The sequence below is a fragment of the Asterias amurensis genome, chromosome 10 (genome assembly GCF_032118995.1).
Source record: "Asterias amurensis chromosome 10, ASM3211899v1".
NCBI classification, from domain to species: Eukaryota; Metazoa; Echinodermata; class Asteroidea; order Forcipulatida; family Asteriidae; genus Asterias; species Asterias amurensis.
The window spans coordinates 9,354,716-9,380,597 of record NC_092657.1 but is presented as its reverse complement, the minus strand read 5'-3'; the positions used below and the strand labels follow the sequence as shown (position 1 = coordinate 9,380,597).

The following is a 25,882-nucleotide window of genomic DNA, read 5'->3' as shown; positions in this document are numbered from 1 at the left end:
TGTAAATTTGTTATTTTATGAAAATTGAGATCACAGTGTGTGCCTTATTGCCAAATTGCTGCCTTTAATTGTGTGTAAATTGTTGTAAATTTTAAATGATGCCAGTCAATTGTCTTGCTTTTATAATAACAGGTAATCCGTGCACAAAATAAATCACAATGGACACTTTAATTCAGAACAACAAGCATCAATCAGTTTAATTATACTGGCCTCAAGTATCGTTCACAGAATATCAGTGCTTGAATTAGACAACAAGGAATAAACAAATCACTTAGTAAACCACGTACCGTGTCCCTGATCAACTAGGTGTGCCCATTAAACCACTATAACGCCACCACCGCGCCTAGTCAACCAGTACCAACCAGTATACCAGAGCCTTGACGTTCGTCAACCTCAGCCTGCACTGGTCTACTAGATTTACTTATACACCACGCACACCACACATAGCAAATGCACTGACCATCACACAGGCCGAGCTAAGCTTGGACTGCCCCAGTCCAATCAACTTCACATCAAAAACAATCAAAGGGAAGTGCATTAAATTAATAAAGTACAAGAATCTTTATAGAAGCTCAAGTAAACCAGTACAAAAATATAGGTACAAAACCCATGTCAACAGCTTACTGTACGGTTGACTACGACAAGAATTGAAATGCATCTCCTTACTCTTATTAAATATGCACAACGTTATGGTTGACTGGTAACAATTTTGCGTAAACCGCTTCACACAATTTAAAAGTACTTAAACTTACATAGATTTTGAGGTAATTTTTTGCATCATTTAACCAATTCACAACAATTTATACGCAACTAAGGGCAGCAATTTGGCAATAAAAAGTCACACACTTTGATCTCAATTTTCATAAAATAATAAATTTACCCAATTCCCTGATGATTAGCAAATTTTTGGTTTCAAATGTTTGATAAAGATGAAAACTGGAAGATAACATTACTCCTCTTTGTGACGAGCTACAGCTCAACCCATTTTTTGGTCCCGCAAAGGTTGTTGTTACTCTCTGTTCGCGGATGAATCATTTTACCATTCGACGTTCCGGTGTGCTCTCAGTTCCTTTTTGAAGCGGGGGGGCCACGGACGAGACGATCTCACTGGCAGGGAGAGATGAAGCCTCAGATGTCTGTGGTGACCCGGGCGGCCTGTCCATAAACAGCATACGGCCTGATTGTCCTTTCGTCGCAACTCTAGCGGGGCGACCATCGGGCACAGCTGAGAAGAGGTGAAGACGAGAGCTGGGCCATAGGGGTGAGATCCGAGTAGGGGAGAGTGACAGCATGTCTTCAACTACCAAAGGAGCAGTTTCCACGTCCACTATTGGAGCAGGGGGCGTACTAGCTGGAGGTTCGCACTTTGCTGGGCCCTCAGAAATGACCAACATACGGGCAGCTTGGGGTGTCTGCTCCGGCCTATCTTTTTCTTCACTTATCTAGCGGCTTTCACAAAGATGAGACGAATGAAACCTGGTGTAATGCCAGTTCATTGTTTCCTGTTTCGTTGCTTTGTAATGGCATCTCCGGCAGTACACAGATACATCATCTGGCCGTGTAATCTACTGAGGGTGTGGTCCCTTCCCACACTTCCCCAGAACTATCAACTGTTTCTGATGCCGTCTCCTCTACAAATATATCCTCTGTCACACCAGGAGACTCTAAGAGGTCAATAGACTGAGGAGTCCCTGACTCCACGGCGCCTACCTCATCTTTCTTTTCCCATGACTCAAGTTCCTTTTCAAGGTATGGTTTCAATCGGTCTGCATGGACAACCTTACATTTACCACCCTAAATTAATTGAATGCGGAGAGTAAGATCAGACAGCTGTTTGATGACCAACCACGGACACTCCCAATGCAACTGAAGCTTTGAGTTTGTGACCTTTAACATCAACAAGCAGTCCATAGTGCCGTAAAAAATCAGCGCCTAGGATGGGTGTAGATACAGCAGACACTATAAAAATCCAGCGGTATGTTCGCCTTAAACCCAAATTGAGCGTTAGTGATCGTTCACCAAAGGTGGCAATTGGCGTGTGATTGGCTGCTTGGAGAATCAATGTGTTAGATTTACACGTATCCCTTAAGGTCGAGGGTAAAACGCTGACCTCAGCTCCAGTATCAACTAAATAGCGTGTACCAGTTATATGATCAGTGATAAAAAACAGACGACTCGTGTGCACCAGTTGCGTTGGTCGAACTAACGGCTGGTGAACTCGTTTCCCTGAGGAGAGGTTTCAGGCTGAAAATTGCAAGGAGGGATGCACTTGCGGGCAAGTGGACCAAATCGCCAATGGTACCAGCATTCCCCTGCGGAGTGGCGTTGGGCACTGCTGCCGCGGCTGGGGGTTCTCTGGTGTGCGTCATCACGACTTCTGTCTCTGGAAGAACGAGACTGATGGACAGCTCCCAACATGTGCGAAGTCAGTTTAGAAACTTGTAGGGTTAACTGCTGGACCTGTGCCTGTAGGTGCTGCATATCCGAAGAAGGAGGCTTAATCTCAGCTGGGGGCGGTGGTGCATAATGCGGGGCGACCAAAGTTGACATGGCTGGCCCAACGGGTAGAGAAACTTCAACAATTTTATCGGCCAGGTCGGCAAGTTGTGCGATCGGGACTGTTTCGCTTGTAGAGGCCAGGATGAGCTGAACATTAGAGGGCAGGCGTTGAAGAAAAAGTTGCTTTAATATGCGGTCCTCCAACATGTTGTCGCCTAAGAGTTGTTTCATTCTCCGTAGTAGCTGTGACGGTTTTTTGTCACCCAGCTCTTCGGCAATGAGCAGTTGGTGAAGCTTTTTTTGCTCCGAGGCAGGTGTCCGGCGAATCAACTCCAAGCGCAGCACGTCAAATGGGTGTGCCTGAGGTGGGTCAATAAGCAGGTCGCAGACTTCCTGCGCGACATCAGGTGGCAGGGAGGCCACAATGTGGGCAAACTTGGTCGCCTGTGTGGTGATCCCCCTAGTTTGGAATTGTGCCTCGACCTGTGCAAACCACAACGTGGGGTCGTTGTGCCAAAAAGGGGGCAGCTTTATACTAACAGCAGCAAGTGGTATTGGAGCAGCCACAGGAATTGCCTCAGCGTCTGGCTTCTCAGAGGCCATAGTTGATTATTAATGTAGTACACAATATATAATTCACACACTCGCAAATGTTCCGTGGAAACAAGGTTGGTTCTCAAAAGATCACGTCGGGGTCACCAATGAAGTAAATAAAAAACACTGTCAATTTACTTACGTAAAAGTACTGATAAGATGACCATCCGCTCTTCCAATGGTGAATCACAGCGATGGTCAAAACGTGTACAAATGTAGCGCACATACTCCAAAGATTAAGAGTCAAACCGCACGAATTGCAACTTAGAATTGTTCCGATTTTCCACAGAAAAAGGTGCTGGAATCCGTCCTCACAATACTTGGAGCGAAGATATATAGTATACAGTTATAGCAATGGCCAAATAGGGTTTTCCTGAATACCCTTTGAATGAAACCTAACTGAAGTTATAAAACCGAAGGTGGAGCAATAAAATGATGCATGTTCCTCTGTTGACTTCATAAAACAAGATGGCGTTGCCCATGCAAAAAGCTGAAGCACATAGAAAAAGTCAACTGCTGTTGCATGTAGCAAATATATACAATGTACATGTTTTCTGTCCCAAAATAAACGGCTGTTGCCTGACAAATACAAATAGCAATATAAGTCACTACAAATGTATAGCATTCGCTGCAACGCCTGTAACAAGTGTAGCATTAAACAGCGTTGATGGACATCCACCCACAACGCGTCACCAGCAAACCGAAGACACGTGATGCGACTACCACCTGATCTATACACCGCGACGCCATGTTTCGTTACCATACACATCCGAAAATCGCAGACTTGTCAATTGCTCCACGATGCGGAGTTAAAAATCATCGATTTGGAGTTTAAAAAATGATCGTGAGTACAATAAAATGCCTGATGTTACATCCTAGACGTATCGAGAATAGAGTAGGCGATTATTGAGCTAGTTTGTTTGGTCTTTTTGTCATTTTGAGGCATTTTTTGTGGCTGGGTGTCGCGAAAAACAGGGTATTTGTTAAAATTCTGTGCCGTTCCCTGGGGCGCTAGTACGACAGATGAAGTCAAAAATTGTTTAAAAGGAGTACAGCGCCCCAGTCACTGGGTCTAACCACAAACATACCACAGAATCTCTTTGTGATGCATGTTTATACAATTGAGAGTTATATTTTTATACTTGTAAGTTGCTTTGCTCTATTGTGTGCATGTTTTTTTTCAATCAACATCATTGTTCAGCGTGTAATAAGTAATTAGAGAGCATAATTTTTTCATATGATTATGAAATTTGCAAAAGTTTCTGGCAACACTGCTCCACAGTTCAAAAAATACAAAACTTTCTTTTTTAATTATGTGATGCCTGTTTTTACAACTGGGAGTTATGTTGTCATAAGATGCTTCATTATATTTTGTCCTGATATTTTGTCAGTCTTCATCATTGTTAAGCATGTAGAAAGTAATAAAAAGAGCATTATTTTACAACTTTAAATCTGTACAATCGCCAAAAAGCATGAAGCTTCTGACATCACTGCTCCCCAGTTTAACCATGGAGGTCAACAAATACCAAAACAATTTTTTTGAAATTCATACAGACCAGTATCTTATCTTTCAAGCCTGGTAGCCCAACTTCCCTAAATATGCTACTTTCGGACTTCTGACAAACTTAGCAACCCCCTCTATTTCCCAAATTGACCTTTGTTCAAAACACCCCTTTTTTAAATAATGGATTATTCCATTCACAATTGACTGTACCTGTGTCAGGTGCACTTTTGGAAACACCAAGGGTGTATATTTACCATATTCAGTTGAAAGGCAGGTAATATATTTGGTCTTTACACAGTGAAGCCTTCAACTTTGGGTAATTTTCAGAAAAGAGCTAAATTAGGTGAAATATTATGGCAATTTTGTTATTTTTAACCGTAGTCATGGCAACCAAAGTGCAATGCAAAAACTATGCTTTCTTTTTACACTTTGGTTGAAGGAATTAACATGTGCAAAGAGTAAACAAAATCCACTAAAACAAAAATTCATATTTTTTTGTTATACAATTTGAAAATAAACACATTTTTTCCAAAAAAGGACGGAAGTTTTTGGCAGCACTGCTCCCCAGGACAACAAATACCAATTTTTTTTTTTGAAATTCTTACAGACCAGTGTCTTATCTTTCATACCTGGAAGCAAAACTTTCCTAAATATGCCACTTTAGGACTTCTGACAATTTTTACAACCCCCTGTATTTCCCAAATTTACTTTTCCTCAAAACACCCCTTTTTGAAATAATGGAATCTTCCATTCACAATTAACTGTACTTTTGTCAAACGCATTTTTGGAAAGATTAAGGATGCATATTTATCATATCCAGCTGAGAGGTAGGTCCACTATTTTGTTTTTACACAGTGGAGCCCTCAACTTTGGGTAATTTTTACTCATGAAAAGAGCTAAATTAGGTGAAATATGGTAATTTTCTACTTTTGACCGTTGCCATGGCAACGAAGGTGTAAATGCAAAACTTATGCTTTATTTTTACATTTTGGTTGATGGCCTTCACTTGTGCAAAGTTTAAACGAAATCCATTTTTGAAAGTCTGCCACCACTTCTTTGATTTTTAGAGCAACCCAGTCTTAACACTTTTGAAAATCAATATGAAAAATAATGAAAGTGATATATTTTATAAAGATTATAAGCTGATAACTAGGAATGCTATTGCTTTAAAAACTTCTTTTTTTATTGAAATATTTACAAAAATCATGCCTATCTACATACCATATTCATGCCATCGATTTTTACTTAAGAGATAATTGTTTTGATTAAATTCGATAGTGTTCGGGCTGTTGTAGCAATTTGAAAATTAATCAGTTTTTACTCTTTTTATCTTACTTTTTTCTTATTGCGGAGCCCAAGAAGTGTGATGCTTCTGGAGTACATGACGCCATCACTAACACATGTGCAAAGCATCATCTTGATCTTTCAAGTAGTTTAGTTTCAGCAGCGGCTGATGGTGCTGCAGTGAACTTCAGTGGGAAAAACGGTGTTCTGGTAAAGTTCGAGGAGTCGGATGCACCATGGATGGTGAAGATGCATTGTGTTGCCCATTGCTTAGAGCTATCTTTGAAGGATGCTTTCAAGGATACATATTTCACACAGGTAATTTTATATACACAATATTACTGTGATTGAATGAAAAGGAAATACCGTTTCTTGAGTTCTTTGTACCATAATTATCAATAAGGAGAGGCACTCATGAGTCAGTTTTTCATTTTTTTAATAGTGGGACTAAAATTTTAAATCTCTAAACCTCATGTTAAAAAGTTTTGTCAACAATTATCCACAAAACAACCAATCTTTTTGAAACAAATGGGTCTTTACAGCAACCCCCTTTCTCCCAAAGCAGGACATCATTTAATTTGTATTTGTTTTGATGAAAATTAAATGTTTTGTTTCAGATTCATGACCTTATTAACTCGAACTTGTTGCAGAAGTCCTCAAACAGCATGTTGTCAACCATCCCGCTCCCAAGGCACCAGGTGGATAGACCACAGAAGAAAGGCTCTAAAGTGCCTTGCCACCAACTACCAGTGTATTGCCATGCAGTTTGAGGAACAAGCAACCGGGGAACGCCATAACATCCCAGCTGCTGATGCTGCCAAAATGAAGGGATACCTGAAGCTGCTTAAATCATGCAAGTTCGTTCTGTACATGGCTTTGTACCAAGACTTAGTTGACGACATGGCGGAGCTCTCCCTAGACTTCCAGAAGGATGACGTACCCCTGTCAACTGTAAGGAGCAATGTCGTATTTGCACAAGCAGCACTAAGAAGAAAAAGAACAACACCAAGTCATCACCTACGTCCAGTTCTAGCAGCTTTTAGTGAAGCTAAACACGTGGAGGAGGGAAAGTCACCCAGCATGATGCATAATGGAGTAGAAATAACAATCCATCATTCTTTTACCATTGATACCTTCGAAAGGCAGCCAGACGACATTGTAAACAAGATAATTACATGCATCGGCACCAGGCTCGAAAACTTTACCAGTGACCCAGTGCTTAATACAGCAGAGATACTAGACCCCTAACTTTCCTGCTGACCCTGATACACTCATCGATTTTGGAGTCGAGGAAATCCAAATATTATGTAACCACTTTCAAGTGCTTCTGATAACAAAAGGCTGTGATCTGAGTAAAGTGGAGAGGGAGTGGATGAAGGTGAAGGAAGACATAACAAGGCACCACAGGAAAGACGGCTTTTTCCCTCTGTGGCAGAAAATGCTGAATGAGAAGGAGGGAAAGTACTCTAACTTTCTGCATCTGGTGCGTATCATTCTTGTGCTTCCTGTGTCCGCATCACAAGTTGAACGGCAGTTCTCCTTCATTAAGCGCTTCCAGGGAGATTGGCGCCTCAGCCTCCTGACAGGGACAATTGAAGATCTCCTTCGGATTTCCACAGGAGGTCCTGAATCTGCCGAGTTTAACAGCGTACCTGCTGTGGAAAGATGATGGGAGAGCGGAATCCAGACAAAGAGGCCCTCAATAAAGCATTACGGTCCACACAGAACCAGATGTCTCACTCTCTGATCACGATTATGAGGAAAGCTCTGATGAAGAAGACATCCAGCTGATCATCTCCTCTCTTGGTACTCATGCTCAAGACTCCTCTACTTCTGCATCAGAGAATGAGGACTAGTAGTAGAGATGATCATCCTTACTTCATTTGTTTCAAAATTGCTGATGTTAATTTTTTATTTGGGGGGGGGGAAGCTAAAATTAGCTGATGAAGCAGGCTCAGTGTGGTCTTTGGGAATGGTTTATTTAAAACATTCAAAGATTTGAGGTCCTACATTACAACTGAAAAGCGTTTTAAATTTACAAATCTTATTATACAGTTCAGTGCAACATTGTCTTGAAAGTAATTAAATTGGAAAAGATTTAGGCACAATGTAAGGGGAAAAGATACAGATTGAAATCATATTTGAAGCTTCATTTTGCAAAAGGTGACAGATGAGCATCAAAATTTAGATCATGGAACGCAACGGTCAAGCTGAAGGGTGGCTGTACGAGTGGGACTGACTGTAGTGGAAGGGTTTATGTAAAATAAGTTGCAGAAAGTGGATATAATAAATTTACACTTCTTAAACGTAAAACTGATTTGTGCTTCCATAATTTTGTGTGTTTTGCTTCCATTTTCTTGTTTTTTTTAATATCACAAGTTGAGTTTTTTTGGCCTCCTTGCCCTTTTAAATGTTTCCATTTGGCCTTGGTGCCCTTCCCTTTGGCCTTGGTGCCCTTCAAAATTTGCAGCTATCGCAGGCCAAAGTGGCCTCGCCCTGATAGCTCAGTTGGTAGAGCCCCGACACGTTAATCCAGAGGTCGTGGGTTCGAATCCCACTCTAGTCGATTCTTTGTTCAACCCCAAAAATCATTTACAAATTTACCCAGTTTCCCTTGTGGTTTATATTGATAACTTATATTTATGTCACAAAGAAATTACACTCTTAATATTCATTAATTAATACCTTGTATGGTTTCAAGGCTCTGATTGGTCAAAAACCCGGTCACGTGTGGGAGTGTTAACGGTGGTATACTGACCGGATTTGGAAAATAGCGAATAAGTGCTCTTAACTCAGTATACATTGTGTGAACCTTGCATGTTGCACTGTATCGCATGCTTATTTATATTCATGTTAGTTTCATTGCAACTTATTATACGCGCTGAAAATGTATCAATTTTGAGTTCGCGCGTGTAAACTGACGCAGAGCTCATGCGCGCGTTTTAATATATGGCCCCTGAACATGTCTGGAAGTACCGCCGAGAGAAAAGTCACAAACTTTGGACAATCCAGCTCGGTCCGTTAACAGCGCCAGCCACCGGCCAGGTCATTACCACGCAGTGAAGACCGGGTACCCACTCTGTTATTCCCTAAATGACACAATAAAGACACACTTAATAATGTTCTGCCTCCATTGGACAAAGTATTTGAAGGGCATCCAAAGTCTTCATCATGAATTTCAGTTTGCCATATTTACGAGTCAGATTTGATTAATGTCTATAAAGTAATACACCACAAAGGAAACTGACTGGGGAACATTTGAAGTAAAATGGGGTTGAATATTTTTTACTACAGCAGGATTTGAACCCACAGCCTACCACTTATACATGTAAACTAATATATATAAACTGATGATTTTTGCTCAGCATGATCAACCACTAGATCTTGAACTAAACCAACAACAACTGCAGGTAAGGAACTTGATTGATGTTATGTCTTAATTAATTTGTACTTATATGTAGGTTCCAACTGTACATATTTCTTTAAATTACAAGCCCCAGTGAAAAAGTTTCCGGCAAACCTTTTGTAAGAACTCATTTATTTTGGTTATTCAAACATATCTGTCTGAAGATAACATTGTCAAAGTTATGGAAAAGGCTTGCAATGGTTTCAACTCGACATTTCAAACTTGGTTTACGTGAACCACTTTAAAAAAAGTGCTTGTATCTAGTATTTATCATGGTTTATGTCTAGAATGATCAAGCACCACAAGCCGCTGTGAATCAGCAACCTCTACAGGTAAGACACATGGTTGATAATACTATTATGCCCAATCGCTTAGTATGTCCCCCCAAAAAAATTCCCAGAACTCCAGTACCAAGTAAATGGTGCTTCGAATAAGGGAATAAAAGAGTAACGGCCACACATACAGAGATCAAGCACGACGGAAACGGATAAGTTTTAAAGAGTTTCTTACTTTATTACGCCTTTTAACAAAAAGGCATTTATGAATGGAAATAAAGGAGTAGTGACTCGTTCTTTCACGGTCGTTGCCGTGTGATAAAGGCCTGAGCCGAAGCCTTTATCAAATGGCAATGACCCTGCAGCTGTTTTAAAGGGCCGTGAAAGAACTCTGTAGAGTGCCATGGTTAAGAGCATCGAATTCAAGTTCTGGTGCTAATTCACCGGAGTGTGGGTTCGTATCCCGGTCGTGACACTTGTGTCCTTGAGCAAGATACTTTACTATAATTGCTTCTCTTCACCCAGGGGTATAAATGTATACCTGCGAGGGTAGAGGTTGATATTGTGAATGAAAAGCTTTTGGAGCGCCACGGCAGCTCGGGGATGTATACTCCCTAATGGGAGCTGAGAAAGATTAAAGGGATGTTTATCGGCCCAATGACCAGGGGACTAATGTAAAGCGCATAGATACAGTTTATTGTGAAATGCGCTATATAAGAACTTATTATTATTTTTTTTTATTATTTAACTCGTCACTACACTTTATTCCCTTCTTCATAAATACCCGAGACATTAATCAACAATGTAATTTGTTACTGATGTCAAGAGGTTGTAGAATACAAAAAAAAAAAAACCTACTTAGAAGAGCTTTAATGTTTGTTTCAGGACCAAGCTGGATGCAGCCACTGGTTGAGTGTAAAACAGTTTTTTACTAATAAATCACTTGAACCTGAAATAGTTAAAAGATCCACTTCAAAGACAAGTGCTTTGGTAATTAATTCATTTAATATTTATTATGGTTTATGTCTAGAATGATAAAGCACCACAAGCCGCGGTGAATTAACAACCACTGAAGGTAAGATGCATACATGTAGTTGATTTTACTGTAATGTACAATCACTGCAGTATGTATGTCCAAAATGTTCGGAATTTGCTATAAAAATACTATTTCTGTTGATATCTTTTGGGGAATTGTGCCACATTCTTTACACTTCCATTGAGAAAAAAAAATTTCAACCGTTAAGCTTTTGTACACAAATGTCAATTTTGTAATCCTTGTAGCATGTTAGTTAAATTAAAGGCAGTGGACACTCTTGGTAACTGTCAAAGACCAGTCTTCTCTCTTGGTGTAGCTCAACTTATGCACAAAATAACAAACCTGTGAAAATTTTAGCTCATTGATGGTCGAAGTTGCGAGATAATAATGAAAGAAAAAACACCATTGCACAGTGGTTTAAAACCCTATGTGACCCTGACATCGACAAGTTTCTGTACAATAATCGGTCAAAATACCTTTATAATATCTCAAGCATGTCTCAATGTCATCTTTAGGTAGATAAAACGTGGTTGTCTATGAGAATAAGCCACAATTTATCGCTCCGTGTCGTGATTCACGAACTACTGTGACAATTTTTAAGATGTGGTTTTGAAGTCAACAGAGGGCGCTATATCTTCTGTGTGTAATGTTAATAGACCTTATCGCAAATACCAATGCGCAAGCGCAGACTGTTGAATGTGGTGCATTGTGGGATAGATATGAATCAAATTTTGCTACCAGCTAGACCACAATGCATCTAATTCCAAGCTTTACGCGCGCGCCCCAGTATTTGCGAAAAGGTCCATGTACACGATGTTTTTGGTTGAAAACAGCGTTCTGAAAACTTAGTTTTTGGGAGGTGAAGGCGATCTTGCAGAATTTCGGCGCTATTTTATTTTAAAAGCTAAGTAGTCACTGTAAGTTTATGGAAACAAATACCAAAAATATGTTGGCCGTTGGTGGCCGATTGGGAAAATATCCAACGTTTTAATTTTTGTTTAGTTTCCTTAATTTGGCGATGTAAACAATTGTTTTTTTTTAAATTCTCATTTTCAGGAGTACAAACTCATTTTCGCTAATTTACCGTGAATTTCTAGCCACAACAAATGGTTACTTTACTAATCTATTCCATATTTTTAGCATTTCGTCCAGGCCCTTAATGGCTTATTTTAAAGATGTGTGGCGGTATTTGTTTTTTAAAAGTAGCATTTTTTGACATTTTAGTCGAAGATTTCAAAGCATTTTTGCCGTATCATGAAACCTTCGGTCCGTATTTAATTTTCTACAGCGCGAAAGGTTACTTTATACAGGTAATTTAAAAACAATTTTTGTTTTCTCAAACAATTTTTATATGCCTACCCAGGTATTTTTTTTATTATAAGGGTTTGTGATTTTTGCTGAATATAAACGCATGTCACAATATACGGACTACAATTCCTTAAAAAACCAGGGTAATAAATTTCAAAAAAAATAAATATTCTTCAACGAATTAGTTCTTCTTGTTCAAGTCACCAAGATATGTAGTTATCTCAGAAAAAAAAATCGGACCTGATGTCTGGGTCTTAAACCACTGTGCATTGTCACACGAGGTTATGTGCTTTCAGATGCTTGATTTTGAGACCTCAAATTCTATATCTGAGGTCTCGAAATCAAATTCATGGAAAATTACTTCTTTCTGAAAAACTATGTCACTTCAGAGGGAGCCGTTTCTCACAATGTTTTGTTCCATCAACCTCTCCCCATTGATAGTTACAAGTAAGTTTTATGCTAATAATTATTTTGAGTCATTACCACTGCCTTTAAAAGGCAGAATTAATTTTAGAAAAGGCATTCACCAATCATTGACATGATCAATATTCTAATTGATGGCAAGTATATGTGCTCAGGGGTGGATTTCACAAAGGTAGTCCTAAATTAGGACTATGCCTAGGCAATGCTAAGAGATAGGACCAGTCCTAAGTTAGGATGAGTTACTGGTCCTAACTTAGGACCAGTCCTATCTCTTAGCATTGCCTAGGACTAGTCCTAAGTTAGGACAAATTTACAAATTTAACAATTTACAAATTTAACTACAGCACAAAGAGTTGTTGCAGGTAAGATAGTTTCAGGAATATCAAAGATAGTTTCAAACTATCTATACACACTATCAAAGATAGTTTCAGGATGCATATAAGACCAAATAACAAGTTTAAAGGCGCACAATAAATGTTTATTGTTATTATTATTAAATTAAATTATAAGGTAATAAAGGGGAAACTAAATTAATCAGAGTCTATCAATATGGATTTTGAATTATTGGACCATATTTTGTTTAAGCGTTGATTAAAAAATCAGACATGGTCGTAATCATTTCAATTACTGAAAACACCACACCTTTAAGTGTAATTTTCTTTTCAAATTTCAGGCAAGATTTTAAGGATCAAATGCCCGCTTTGAGGGTATTCACAGACAAACAGGTGGCAGACAAAATCTGGCACACTCTCGGCACTGAAAAATACAAAGGTACGTACTATTATTTTCTTTAAATGCATACATGTTTTCAATTATTGTTGCACTATACCAATGGAGAATGATAATTATTTAAAGAGAATAGAACACCTGTAACTAAACAGAACACGCGGCTCTCCAACACCCACTTTTTATACACAAAATCATGCAATCATTAGCCTACATGTATGTACTTTATATTACGAACTTTAAAATTATAAGGCACTTCCAGATTAATTTATAATAAGAAAAAACTGCGCAAGTGGTAATTCTTAAAATTTAATTTTCAGAAAAACATGTCCGCAACTCAAGGAAGGATGACACAAGAAGGTTATGTTCAAATTTGAAATACATGCATTGTGAATGTACAGTTCAAACAACCAAGGTCTGAGGCACAACCAAGTCTCTTTAAAAGTCCCACTTGAGCGAAAATGGCAAGTCGTGATCTCTAAAGGAATTTCATTTGAAATGTTTTCAATCAAAAAGGAAATTAAGTCATTGACTATTTTTCTGAAAAATTCGCAAAAAGCTCTGTTACGTCATCACTCATGTTACGTCATAGTTGGGAGCTCCAGATTGTACAGCAGGTTTGTTGCAGCATAGAGGTATAACAAAGCAAAGTCCTAAGCATGACGTCAAAGTATTGTCATTTTGATGAACGCCGTCAACAAGTGTTTTTAGTTTTTTAAAACCTTGAGGTTTGGGCCTGATTTTTAATGGATAGTTACGAAAAATTCAGAAGTGTACAAATATTAAAATTACATTTAAATGGTATACAAACACGTTATAAACAAGATTAAATGTTTTTCCCGTCAAAAATAAATTCGTTCAATTGGGTCTTTAAGCTAATAAGGAGTTTTAAGAGCAGCAACACTCATTCCAACTATTGAATTGGGCTGAAAACCGGTTTGTATAACTTTTATACCCATACCACTAGAAAAAAAGTAATACTCATAATTAATCAAATTGTCTGAATTCAACAAAATGTTTGTTTGATGAAACCAAACCTACTGTCACACACATTTCAACTTCAAAAGGAGGAAACATCGAACATCAGAACCGAAGCTGCACGGCATGAATAAGGAAAATGTTATTTTTGCTTTCTTAAAGTCCAACTCCTTAAAAAATGGGAGGTGGCACCCATAAGAAAAGGGGGAGGAGAAACATATATTTTGATTACATTGGCCTAATTTGTATTCAAATCTTTTCTTCACAGCTCCACACTCAGTACAATTTCTGACCATGATATCATGAAAACCTTTTAAACCATATTATGTTTGGAAAGGTGAGACACAATAACAAAATATTCTAACACAATACTACTTTAATAGTATGTTAAATATAACGTCAGAGCTCTAGGATAACATTGAACTCGATTATTAAAGATTTAACTAATAATAGTCGGGGAGCTTATGGTGTGAAATTAAGTTCCAAGGAATATTAATGATTAGAAGATGCCACCTGGCTACATTACATGTATAGTTTGTAGATGAAATTCTATAGAACCTAAGGATCAAGAAAATTAGAAAATTAAAAGTGTGGAAATTACATGTTTAGTTTGTAGATGAAATTCTACAGAACCTAAGGATCAAGAAAATTAGAAAACTAAAAGTGTGGAAAATTAAAAGGGCAGATGGCGACCCTCTTGGATAGTTAAAATAGAATTTTTGCAACAAAAATCAGTGTCTATGAAATTCACAGCCAAAGTAAAAGGGGAAATAATAGAGCTATATATATTGACTAGAGCTCTCGCACCCAGCTACAATACACGCACTAAAGCTGTGTGCGCGCATCCATGTTTATGTACAAACCAATACAAAAGCTATTTGCATGATAATGCATTTGTTCATATATATAGAGCTACTGCGTCCCATATCCAACGAGGCCTAACCGAGTTGGAGATGGGACGCAGACGCTATAGTTTCCATATTTCCACGAGCGCGCGTATGATAACGTATTTATCTTCAAGCAAACTTGGCGCGTGGCAAAGAACACACAAGAAGCAGGTAGTGATATTAGCCGTGCGATATAGGTTTTCATCACCACTCCATTCTGCGAATCTGATTGGAGGATTAGCGCGTACTTGATAATACTAAATGTAAGTTATTCGGGAGGTCTCCATGCCATCTGTTCCGATCTCTGCTACATAAAAAAGTATGCGCCCTGTGTACTTTTATGACTTGTTACTTGGTTTATGCATATTATATGTAAATACTTTTTTTATATCTACCTTATTAAAAGCCAATATCTGTTCACGCTACTATTTCAATAAATACTTTCCACGCACGACAATATCCATCTTAGATACTGTATGTGATGAAATGTATGCTGACTGAGGGATGGTAAGACCGAGAATCTGAGATCTCCAGCCCTGTTAATTTAGTAACAATGAATTACATTAACTATTTTTCAAGATTAAACAATTATTCTGTTTTTTGATTGACACTTGGTATAAAACTTTGTGTGCTCGTTCTGATCATGAGCCATGTGCAATTCTGTATTGACATGAGTTAACTCTTTCTTTTCGAAAAATTTTTTGCAGATTTGTAGTGAGAGGCACATCACCTATAAACGTGGTGGTTTGGTTAGAGGTAAATATATAACGATGCACTAAATCTGTTGATGTAACTTACAACCACGTATTGGTTTAAATAAAATGTACTAGATGACCCCTGTATCTTTCTGATGAAACAATAGTATTGCTGTACATGTATAAGAAGGATAACACAACTCACTATGGTTTGTTACTGAACATTTTGCATTATAACCAGGCTAACCATTCCAAATTAAACAAAAGTGTTTACTAAAACATCACTTATTAGGTGTTCTGACCATTGCTCTGAACACTTGTCGTTTTACTGTACATGTAAATGCAAGTTGTTTTTCATCTTCTTCTTCTTTATAACAATCATAAAAAACAATATCTCCTACAAAGACATGTATGCAAAATCTTTTCTTTACATTTCACGTACCCTGCTAATTTGTGTATGCCTACTACATCGGATAAATTGTTTTTGTTTCAACAAAAACTTAGTTTTGATTGTATTTATGTGAAGTTTTAAATCATTCGTAACTTGCACCACTTATTTCAGTTTCTGACACTAATCATTTAGAAGGAGCAAGTTCCGTCGGTATAAAAAATTGTGTGGACTTTAAGACAGATAATAACATCAACCCTTTTTATACAGCAACGATGTCGTGCACAATGTTTGGTGACTTCACAGAAGAGCAGACCGAATTAATTTATGAAGAACTGGTCAGCCGTTATACCAACAATGACTCAAACGTAAGTAGTTTTCAATAATTAAACCGTGTATTTTGAACAAGCTTTTTAGGCCGAGCGGGTCCTTCAAATACGGAGCTCTAGGAGTGCCATCACATGTATTGAGTTACCGAAATAATGTAATTTATCAAGACGACTTATTTCATGGCATAGTATGTTCAGACAGCGTTTTGAGGTTGTTCCCCTTGCGTTCAGACAGCATCGACTTAAACCTGGTACGGTTTATCTTTGGTTTTAAGAGGTCAAAGCAAACGCGACCCTGTTACCTTAACATCCGGTTTAGGGTCACAGTGTGTTGACGTAATGATTACGGAGGTCAACGGGTCGTGTATTTGGGTTTAAACCGGATGTGGAATTTTTTATTCTGTCCACACAGTGTTAAAAGATAAACCCGAGGCGGTCTAAAGATAAACCCCCTCGCTGGACGGGGTATTCAGGCACACATAGTTGAGCTCGATCGGGTTGAACCATGAGTTAAACCGACTTAAGTACTGTGTCTTAACGACCTTACTGACAATCAAAACAATCAGTTGACTTGGCAACATAATTTATCTCACCATAGATAAAATGATAAGTCGACTTTACTGAAATAATTAATCTCTCCAAGTCAACTTTAAGATAATATGACAAGTCGACCTACTGACATAATTTAGTTAAACCAAGCCTTTTATTTTATCATTTTATGTAAGTCGACTTTACAACAGACACAATGTGGGATGGCAGTCCTGGAGCTCCGTATTTAAATCGCCATAACCCCTGTTCAAAACAATTTCAACTTCTCGGGTGTATTTCCTTCCTCGATGGTTCGAATTGCCATCGGCAGCATTAATAATAGACCCACACGTTTAGTCTCTACTCTTAGATCCTAGATGTTTCTAGAGAACCTATAAGCGGACTGATTAATGACACAAGTGTCACAAACGAGGGTCAACCCGCACAATTTGCTTGTAAAGACCAGTCACAGTCTGACTACGCTCACTCTGTTTGTAGGTTATTAATTTTATTTGATTTTCCTTATCAACTTTCAGAACCTGGAGTATATTTCTAAAGTGCTCTTTCCGGAGGCATTGGAAAAGATAGTCATGGATATTAAGGGTGTCGACAGGGACCAAGCCACTGATTTGTTGAGTATTTTTAAAGTTGATATCAGAACCTGGAGTATATTTCTAAAGTGCTCTTTCTGGAGGCATTGGAAAAGATAGTCATGGATATTAAGGGTGTCAACAGGGACCAAGCCATTGTTGAGTATTTTTAAAGTTGATATTCAGGGGCGGCTCTAAGATGTTCCAAACATACTTCTATAAGGCTCCCCTGTGAGCCTTTGTTATATAGGGGTCTAATATTTTTGGCCTCCTTAAAATAAAGCCAGTGGACAATATTGGTAGTTACTCAAAATAATTATTAGCAAAAAGACCTTACTTGGTAACGAGAAGCTGTTGATAGTATAACACATTGTGAGAAACATCTCCCTCTGAAGTAAAGTAGTTTTTGAGAAAGAAGTAATTTTCCACGAATTTGATTTCGAGGTCCCGAAATCAAGCATCTGAAAGCACACAACATTGTGTGACAATGGTGTCTTTTATTTCATTATTATCTCGCAACTCGACGCCCAATTGAGCTAAAATTTGGAAAGGTCTGTTAATTTATGCATAATTTGAGAAACACCAAGTGAGAAGACTGGTCTCTGACAATTACCAATAGTGTCCAGTGTCTTTAATCATGGAGCGAATCCCCTCAACATCTCCCAGCACCAATCTGACACATTCAACCACATCAATTTGAGGTCTTGGCTCCCGATTCACAATCCAACATATGAGTAAGCTGGGGCGATATTGATTTATTTTATTCACGATATATCGCCGACAATATACCTCGATATTCGATATTATCTTCAAGTACGCACTTATCCTCCAATCAGATTGGCAGAATAGAGTGGTGCTAAAAACCTATATTGCACGGCTAATATCACTACCATGCGTCTTGTGTGTTCTATGTCATGCGCCAAGTTTGCTTGAAGATATCACACGCACGTTTGTGGAAATACAGAAAATATAGCGCGTCTGCGTCCATATCCAACTCGGCCCTCGGCCTCGTTGGATATGGGACGCAGAAGCGCTGTATTTTACCGTATTCCACTCGCGCTTGTGTGATAACTTCAGTAAAGTAGTTTTTGAGAAAGAAGTAAATTTCCACGAATTTGATTTCGAGGTCCCGAAATCAAGCATCTGAAAGCACACACCATTGTGTGACAATGGTGTCTTTTATTTCATTATTATCTCGCAACTCGACGCCCAATTGAGCTAAAATTTGGAAAGGTCTGTTAATTTATGCATAATTTGAGAAACACCAAGTGAGAAGACTGGTCTCTGACAATTACCAATAGTGTCCAGTGTCTTTAATCATGGAGCGAATCCCCTCAACATCTCCCAGCACCAATCTGACACATTCAACCACATCAATTTGAGGTCTTGGCTCCCGATTCACAATCCAACATATGAGTAAGCTGGGGCGATATTGATTTATTTTATTCACGATATATCGCCGACAATATACCTCGATATTCGATATTATCTTCAAGTACGCACTTATCCTCCAATCAGATTGGCAGAATAGAGTGGTGCTAAAAACCTATATTGCACGGCTAATATCACTACCATGCGTCTTGTGTGTTCTATGTCATGCGCCAAGTTTGCTTGAAGATATCACACGCACGTTTGTGGAAATACAGAAAATATAGCGCGTCTGCGTCCATATCCAACTTGGCCCTCGGCCTCGTTGGATATGGGACGCAGAAGCGCTGTATTTTACCGTATTCCACTCGCGCTTGTGTGATAACTTGTATAATTGCGATTAATGAAATTTGACATCATCAGTCTTAAAACTCCAAGTGAAAGTTGTAGAGACAGTCCTAGCATAAGAGGTGTTCTAATGACCTAATCTTCTGGTTTTACTCCAAACCTATGGGGTGCAAGATGTCTCAGCTAGCAAATACATCGCGATATTTAATCGATATATCGCAATATATCGCGATATATCTATATTCCGATTAAAACCAAATCCATCTGATATCTATATCGTGTCCAAATAAATATCGCGATATTCGATAAGATCGCCCAAGCTTACATAAGAGCTCTTCAGTGTACGCCAGCTCATACTTCCCTTGCACCATCCGGGATTAGAACAGCCTCCCAGTTGATCCTGCGCGTATCCTTCCCTTGGGGACTTACTGCTTGCTGTCAACTAGCCATCAACTAACTTGGCGCCGTCAACTTGCCGCCAACTCAACCAATATACATTTAAATTTCACAAAAGAGGCAAAGAACTGTTAATTATTATTCATAAATAGCCCAGACAGTTTCTCTAGTCCTTTTGGGGGTGTTTAAACGGTTGATAGTTACCACTGTTTATAATCGGCTGGCTTCCGCGTGTCAGGCGCGCAAGATTATCACGCGGCACGCAATTCATAGCTATACGTAACGGCGCGTAATCTATTTCTAAGCACGCGCACGTACGCACAACCCATGCGAACAGACTCTACACAGACTCGAAGTTTTTGAAAAAAATATTTAAAACCTCCAATTTTCAACTGACAAAGTGTCTGGAATTGTATTTTAAAACTTTTTTTCAACAAAAGGGCATTAATGGATGGGAATAAAAGAGTAGTGACTCGTTCTTAAGCGTCCGTTTAAAACCTTGCAGGGTTGTTGCCGTGCGCTATTAAGGCCCTCGCCTTTGGCTAGGTCCTTTATCACATGGCAACAACCCTGCCGGCTTTAAGCAGCCGTGTAAGAACTCGCCGCTACACTTTTATTCCCTTTATAGCTTAAAAATAATTTTCATAAGTTTTAGGTTACATTTTGGTTATTTTACTACAAGTCATTGAGTTTTGTTCTCGTGGAAAATGATCATGAAGCAGCAAAGCCGTCTGCCGCCTTCTTGCTTTTTCACAAGGCTTTGCACAACATGGACGACAGGGGGCGCTTTCCGGAAAACGGAATAGTCTTGGTCCAAGATGTCCATTATTGGTACCGCATTGTGTATTAAGTACTGCGCTTCTGGAAATGGATCGCAGATGACTTGGGTCAAGACTAATCCATACCTTCCATCTACGTAGTGGTTGAGTTGATGGTAGGGGAGTTGACGGCACAAAAGAGTTGACGGCCAGTTGACGGCAAGTAGTAGGACCATTCCCTTGATGCCTTCAAACAGGTGTTAAGGGACCCCTGACTGAAGTAAACCTCATCGCCAGCTTTTTTTACTCGCACCTGTAATGCACACAATTCTATCTGCACCTGACACTAATTCCTGTTGCCTAAGTCAATCATTTGAAGGCTGCACTTTTCAAGGAAGAAGAAGAATATTTTTCAAATGTTTGCATTCAACTTTGTATGTAATGTGCTTTCTGATTCGTATCGTAGGCAAAGACAGATATTTACTGGGGAGAGTTCATTACTATAGTCTTCCGGTTATATCTCCTAGTAAATAGAGTGATTTTGAACTCAAAAATGGCAGCTGGTGGTCAGTTCAGAAGAGTGAATAATTTAGATAGTTATCCCGTAAGATAGCGAAACGAGCCTCATAGTAGTTATAGGAGTAGGCTGATTGAAGCCCATTTCAAACAAGCTTTCTCAAAACCATGGCCGTGGGAATGAAAATGGACAATCTCGAATATACCGCCCCAGATGCCTGTGATAATTTGTTCACACGACTCAGGGAAAATACTAAGTATACTACAGTGCTGTAGTATTACTGCTTCTTATTAGTAATAGTAATAGTAACAGTAACACACATCGGTGTAAAGCCACTAAGGGTAAAACAAAAAATTAATATTCTTTATCCCCGGGGCAAATTTATTTTATATAAGAATTTCCACCTCCATAGACTAGAGTCCATGATTATTAAGAGTAAGACACATTTTAGTAAAATTTTTACATTACACGATTTTACCAAAGAGCATCAAAGAGCGTACTGGTCCCTGTTCGAGTTGGTCTTTGAAAGGCGTTTGTTATAAAATGGTTAGGGACTTAGAAAGATGTTTTAATCTTTTTTTTTAGAACAGTACAATGATCAACACAAATATGCCTCGAAATTGCGTGGTTTTCCTTTTAGTTTAATAGTTTTTACCATGTTTACTTTGCGAACTAACCTATGGGAGTCAAAAATTTGACTCAAATAAATGGCCAACCGTGTTTTTGTCCACGAGAGGTATAAGGAAAAACAAGCAGTTTCGAGTGATATTTGTCATGCTTGAGACTTGTGTGTGGATCATTAGTTTATATTCTACTTTGTATTTCTAATGATAATGCATTTTATAACGGTTACAAACGCTCTTCAAAGACCAACTCCACCGATCCAAGGCAATGTGTTCGCTTAAGCATAAACTTTTAAGCACAAACTATTAAGCAGTGCACGTCATTACCTGAGTGATGGAGATTAGAAAGGTCGTTGGTCACGTTGGTCCACGTGGTTCAGGACTTCATTCGATCAGGCATGGTGTGTGTGGCACGGCCCTGTGTGGCATGATCCGACAAAATGGTGTCGGCAGCACAATTTTATTGCTTTTCTCAATAGAGCCTTGAATCTGGCTTTTCTGGTTGCAATTTCCAACAAAATGCTTTCTGATACATCATGGATACATTCATTCATCTTCGGAGTCAGTATGTTGAGAGATATGTCATTTATTTGTTACCATTTGGTCAGTTTCCTTGACATATCTTAGCGGCTCCACGTTGCAAAACATGTAACAAACGCTCACGACAGTGTCTTTTGATTGCAGCATTGCAAATACAGAAACAACTCTGTATGTAGTGAGAATTTGGTTGTGATCAATCGCTGTACATGTACAGCACATACACTTTGTTACAAATTCTCCTCACATGCATATTCCGGTGACGTCAACGTCTTGCAAGGGATCCGAATCCGATCGTGAAAGACCCTGAACGTCTTGCAAACCCATACGCTTTCCGCATCCAACATGGAAGAAGTTGCCATAAACACTTGTGGGTGAAAACAAATAATTTTTATTAATTTATCCAAGTGTGACCAGGGTCCAATTTCACAGAGCTGCTTAAGCAAACAATTGGGCCCTGGACATAGCCTCGATTTTTAATTAAAATTCACACTGAACTTGGACACCACATAATTTTGAAGTGAAAAATACGGAACTATGCCTGAAAAACACATTGATGGTTGGCCTAGAAAACAATGATTGATTCGGGTCGAGTTATAAAATTATTATTGTTGTTATTATTGTTGTTATTATTGTTGTTGTTGTTGTTCTTGTTCTCCTCCTCCTCCTCCTCCTCCTTCTTCTTCTTTTGTTTGTGGTCTGAATTGATTAAAATGTTGTTTGAAGTCGGTTTGATTGTATAACTATTATTAAAATTCTAATTATTCTGTGTCTGATTATGGTCTGCCTTTTACGCTTACAAGGCGGGAAGTCATCTCTGTGGTGTTGACCAAGTGAGAGCAAACTATAGGTTCGTCCTGTTGATAAGGCCGAAGTATCGAAGTCAAAAGTATCAAATTACTGTTCCAACTATAAACAGGGTAGATGGCCTATAGGCAAAACAAGGACATGTTTGGACAACACCGTAGTAGCAAGTGCTGTGCTTCCAAACTGAAAACAAAATCTTAAAGAACTACAACTGTAAATACAAAAGGAACTTACCAATGAAACCACTTCAATAGAAATGGCAACAAATTATAAGCATATGTTGTTTTGTAGCAGTAATTACAAATAAAAGGAAGAATTGGTACTTACAGAACAATACGATGGGAACTCTGAAAACTGGAAGACCTGGGTGGAGCTTGCAAATGACTTGTACACACACTGATCTTGCAATGGAATGAGTTACTTCGGCTTGCACGTTACTACTTCCTTCATGCTTGCACTCATGCTTGCACTATGCTGGGACTGACCGAACTGACATGCCCTGCGAACTAAGACCCTTCAGTAAGGTGGGCTGTGACTACGCCAACAACAAGTTAAATTATGCTTGTAACTGTATAATAAAACATCCATTAACCCCCCCCCCAAAAAAAAAAAAAAAAAATAAAAATAAATAAATAAATAAAAAAAATAAAATAAATAAAACTAGACATTAAGTGTTTGTGAACAAACACGAAGCTGTTTCGTGTTGTTTTGCTTGGATTATGTGCTTCATTGCCCAAGGAATATATTACTGACAAAAAGGTTTCAAAAAAGTTGTGTAGCTCTTGTTATAAGGCCTTACTTCCCGGTTGACACGTAAGTAAAGGTCAACATGGGCCCACAGCTACCAAAGATTAATCTGCAATGCCAAGGAGTCTATCAAATCGGTTGTGTAGATCTTGATCTATAGTCCCACTTCCGGTTGACCCAGAAGTAGAGGTCAACTTGGGGTCACAGTTTTCCAAAGCTAATATTTATTGCCTTAGAGTCTATAACTGAAGTTTGAACATTAGCTTTTTACTTTTTTAGATATAGGGCTCACTTCCGGTTGACCCGGAAGTAAAGGTCAACATGGGGTCTAAGTTGTTTCAAACTAATCTTGAATGCCCAAGGAGTCAATAACTGAACAAAAATTGATAATCTGTTGTATAGTTCTTGACATATGGTCCCACTTCCGGTTGACCAGGAAGTAGGGGTCAACTTGAGGTCACGGTTTTTTAAAGTTAATATTTTATGCCTAAGGAGTTTATAACTGAAAATATTTTGAAAATCTGATGTATAGTTCTTGAGATATGGTGACACTTCCGGTTGACGCAGAAATAGAGGTCAACTTGAGGTCACATTTTTTTAAAAATTAATCTCCAACCCCCAAGGAGTCTTTAAGAACAAACAGTTGAAATGTCGGCCGTGAAGTTCTTGAGATATGATGCTGCAAAGATTTCCTAATTAATATGCAAATGAGGGTCACTGGTGGTTAATTAATAAATCATTTTAATATGTTTTATGATAGGAATTAAGCTAAACATCCTAAAGCTTCCATTTGATATTATTTTACGTGTTTAAAAACACATAAAAAATTTGTAGGATACTCCTTTATTTTCCTACTCCTGCCGATAGGGGGCGCTCTTATGAGACATTTCAATTGCACGATTTCTGCACGGTAATGTCTGTATCTGACTCTGTATTTGTATGTGTACGTCGCAGAGCCCAAAACAGTCATAAAATGTCAAGCTATAATTTCGCCTATAGAACACGGCCCAGTTTTATGGCTCTGTCTGCTTCAACCAAACTCTGCCCATTTATTATACTACCACAATTCTCCGCTTACTGTGCAGGCGCTGAAATATCTGTGCAATTAGTTAAAAGCAAAGATTACATACGAGAAGATTCCCCGCGCACAAGCAAAAATATCCCTGCTAAGCTGTGAAATATGCGAGCTTGGAAGCACACAAACAAAAGCAATCCCTGCTATAAGCAGTCTTTTTCGCTTGAGGTAAGCGCAGAATTCAATTCTTCTGCAGAGCACTGAATCTTTTTCATTAAGCAAGTTCCCATCATGACTCGACTAGTCGCACCTCAAACCTAACTACGACACGTGTCGAGATAAAATACAGATTCTCAAGATTTGTGCCGCTATGTGCTGCAAAGGCAATTTTAATTATGTTGCGAATGGGTGTGACTAGTGAATTTTACTACTCGACTAGTCGCACCTCAAACCTGACTACGAAACTTGTCAAGATAAAATACGGATTCTCAAGATTTGTACCGCTATGTGCCGCGAGGGCAATATTAATTATGTTGCGAATGGGTGTGACTAGTGAAATTTACTACTCGACTAGTCGCACTTCAAACCTAACTACGACACTTGTCGTGGTAAAGTACGGATTCTCAAGATTTGTGCCGCTATGCCGCAAGGGCAATATAAATTATGTTGCGAATAGTAGTAAGCAAACACAACTGGTTCACCAAACAGGTAGTCGGGACAAATTTTTAATTATGTTGCGAATGGGTGTGACTAGTGAAATTTACTACTCGACTAGTCGCACTTCAAACCTAACTATGACACTTGTCGAGATAAAGTACGGATTTTCAAGATTTGTGCCGCTATGCCGCAAGGGCAATATTAATTATGTTGCGAATAGTAGTAAGCAACACAACTGGTTCACCAAACAGGTAGTTGGGACAAATTTTGTAGTCGATGTCTGGACACAATTATACCGGAGTAGAGAAAAACAGTAGTCGCGACTCAAATAATTTGTAGTCGCGAATTTAACACTAATATACAAATATTGACTGCTTCGAGTGCTATGGTTAAAACTATGACTCCTGAGGTGATCCCCGGAGCGTTCTATTTTCCCGAGGCGAAGCCGAGGGAAAATAGAGCGCTCCGGGGATCACCGAGGGAGTAATAGTTTTTAACCATTGCACAAGTAAAAGCAGTCAATATTTGTTTTATAACACCCCAAACATTTCTAAACACTGTAATACTGTACTGTACAGACCTGAATGCTACAATCCACGGACGACGCGAATACAGATTGCAAACACTTTTACTTACTGTGTTGCATGTAGTGTCGTGCA

General features: G+C 38.8%; 1 protein-coding gene and 1 pseudogene across 1 annotated transcript; one reads left to right on the top strand and one right to left on the bottom strand.

Moving 5' to 3' along the window:
• LOC139942627 (uncharacterized) overlaps nucleotides 1–25,882 on the top strand; it is a 187,916-nt pseudogene that overhangs the window by 137,102 nt on the left and 24,932 nt on the right.
• Nucleotides 1,549–3,102, bottom strand: LOC139943371 (uncharacterized). Its single transcript, XM_071940193.1, has 2 exons — nucleotides 2,208–3,102; nucleotides 1,549–1,766 (listed from the first exon to the last, which is right to left on the bottom strand). Exons 1-2 carry the CDS (start codon nucleotides 3,100–3,102, stop codon nucleotides 1,549–1,551), a joined length of 1,113 nt encoding a protein of 370 aa, XP_071796294.1.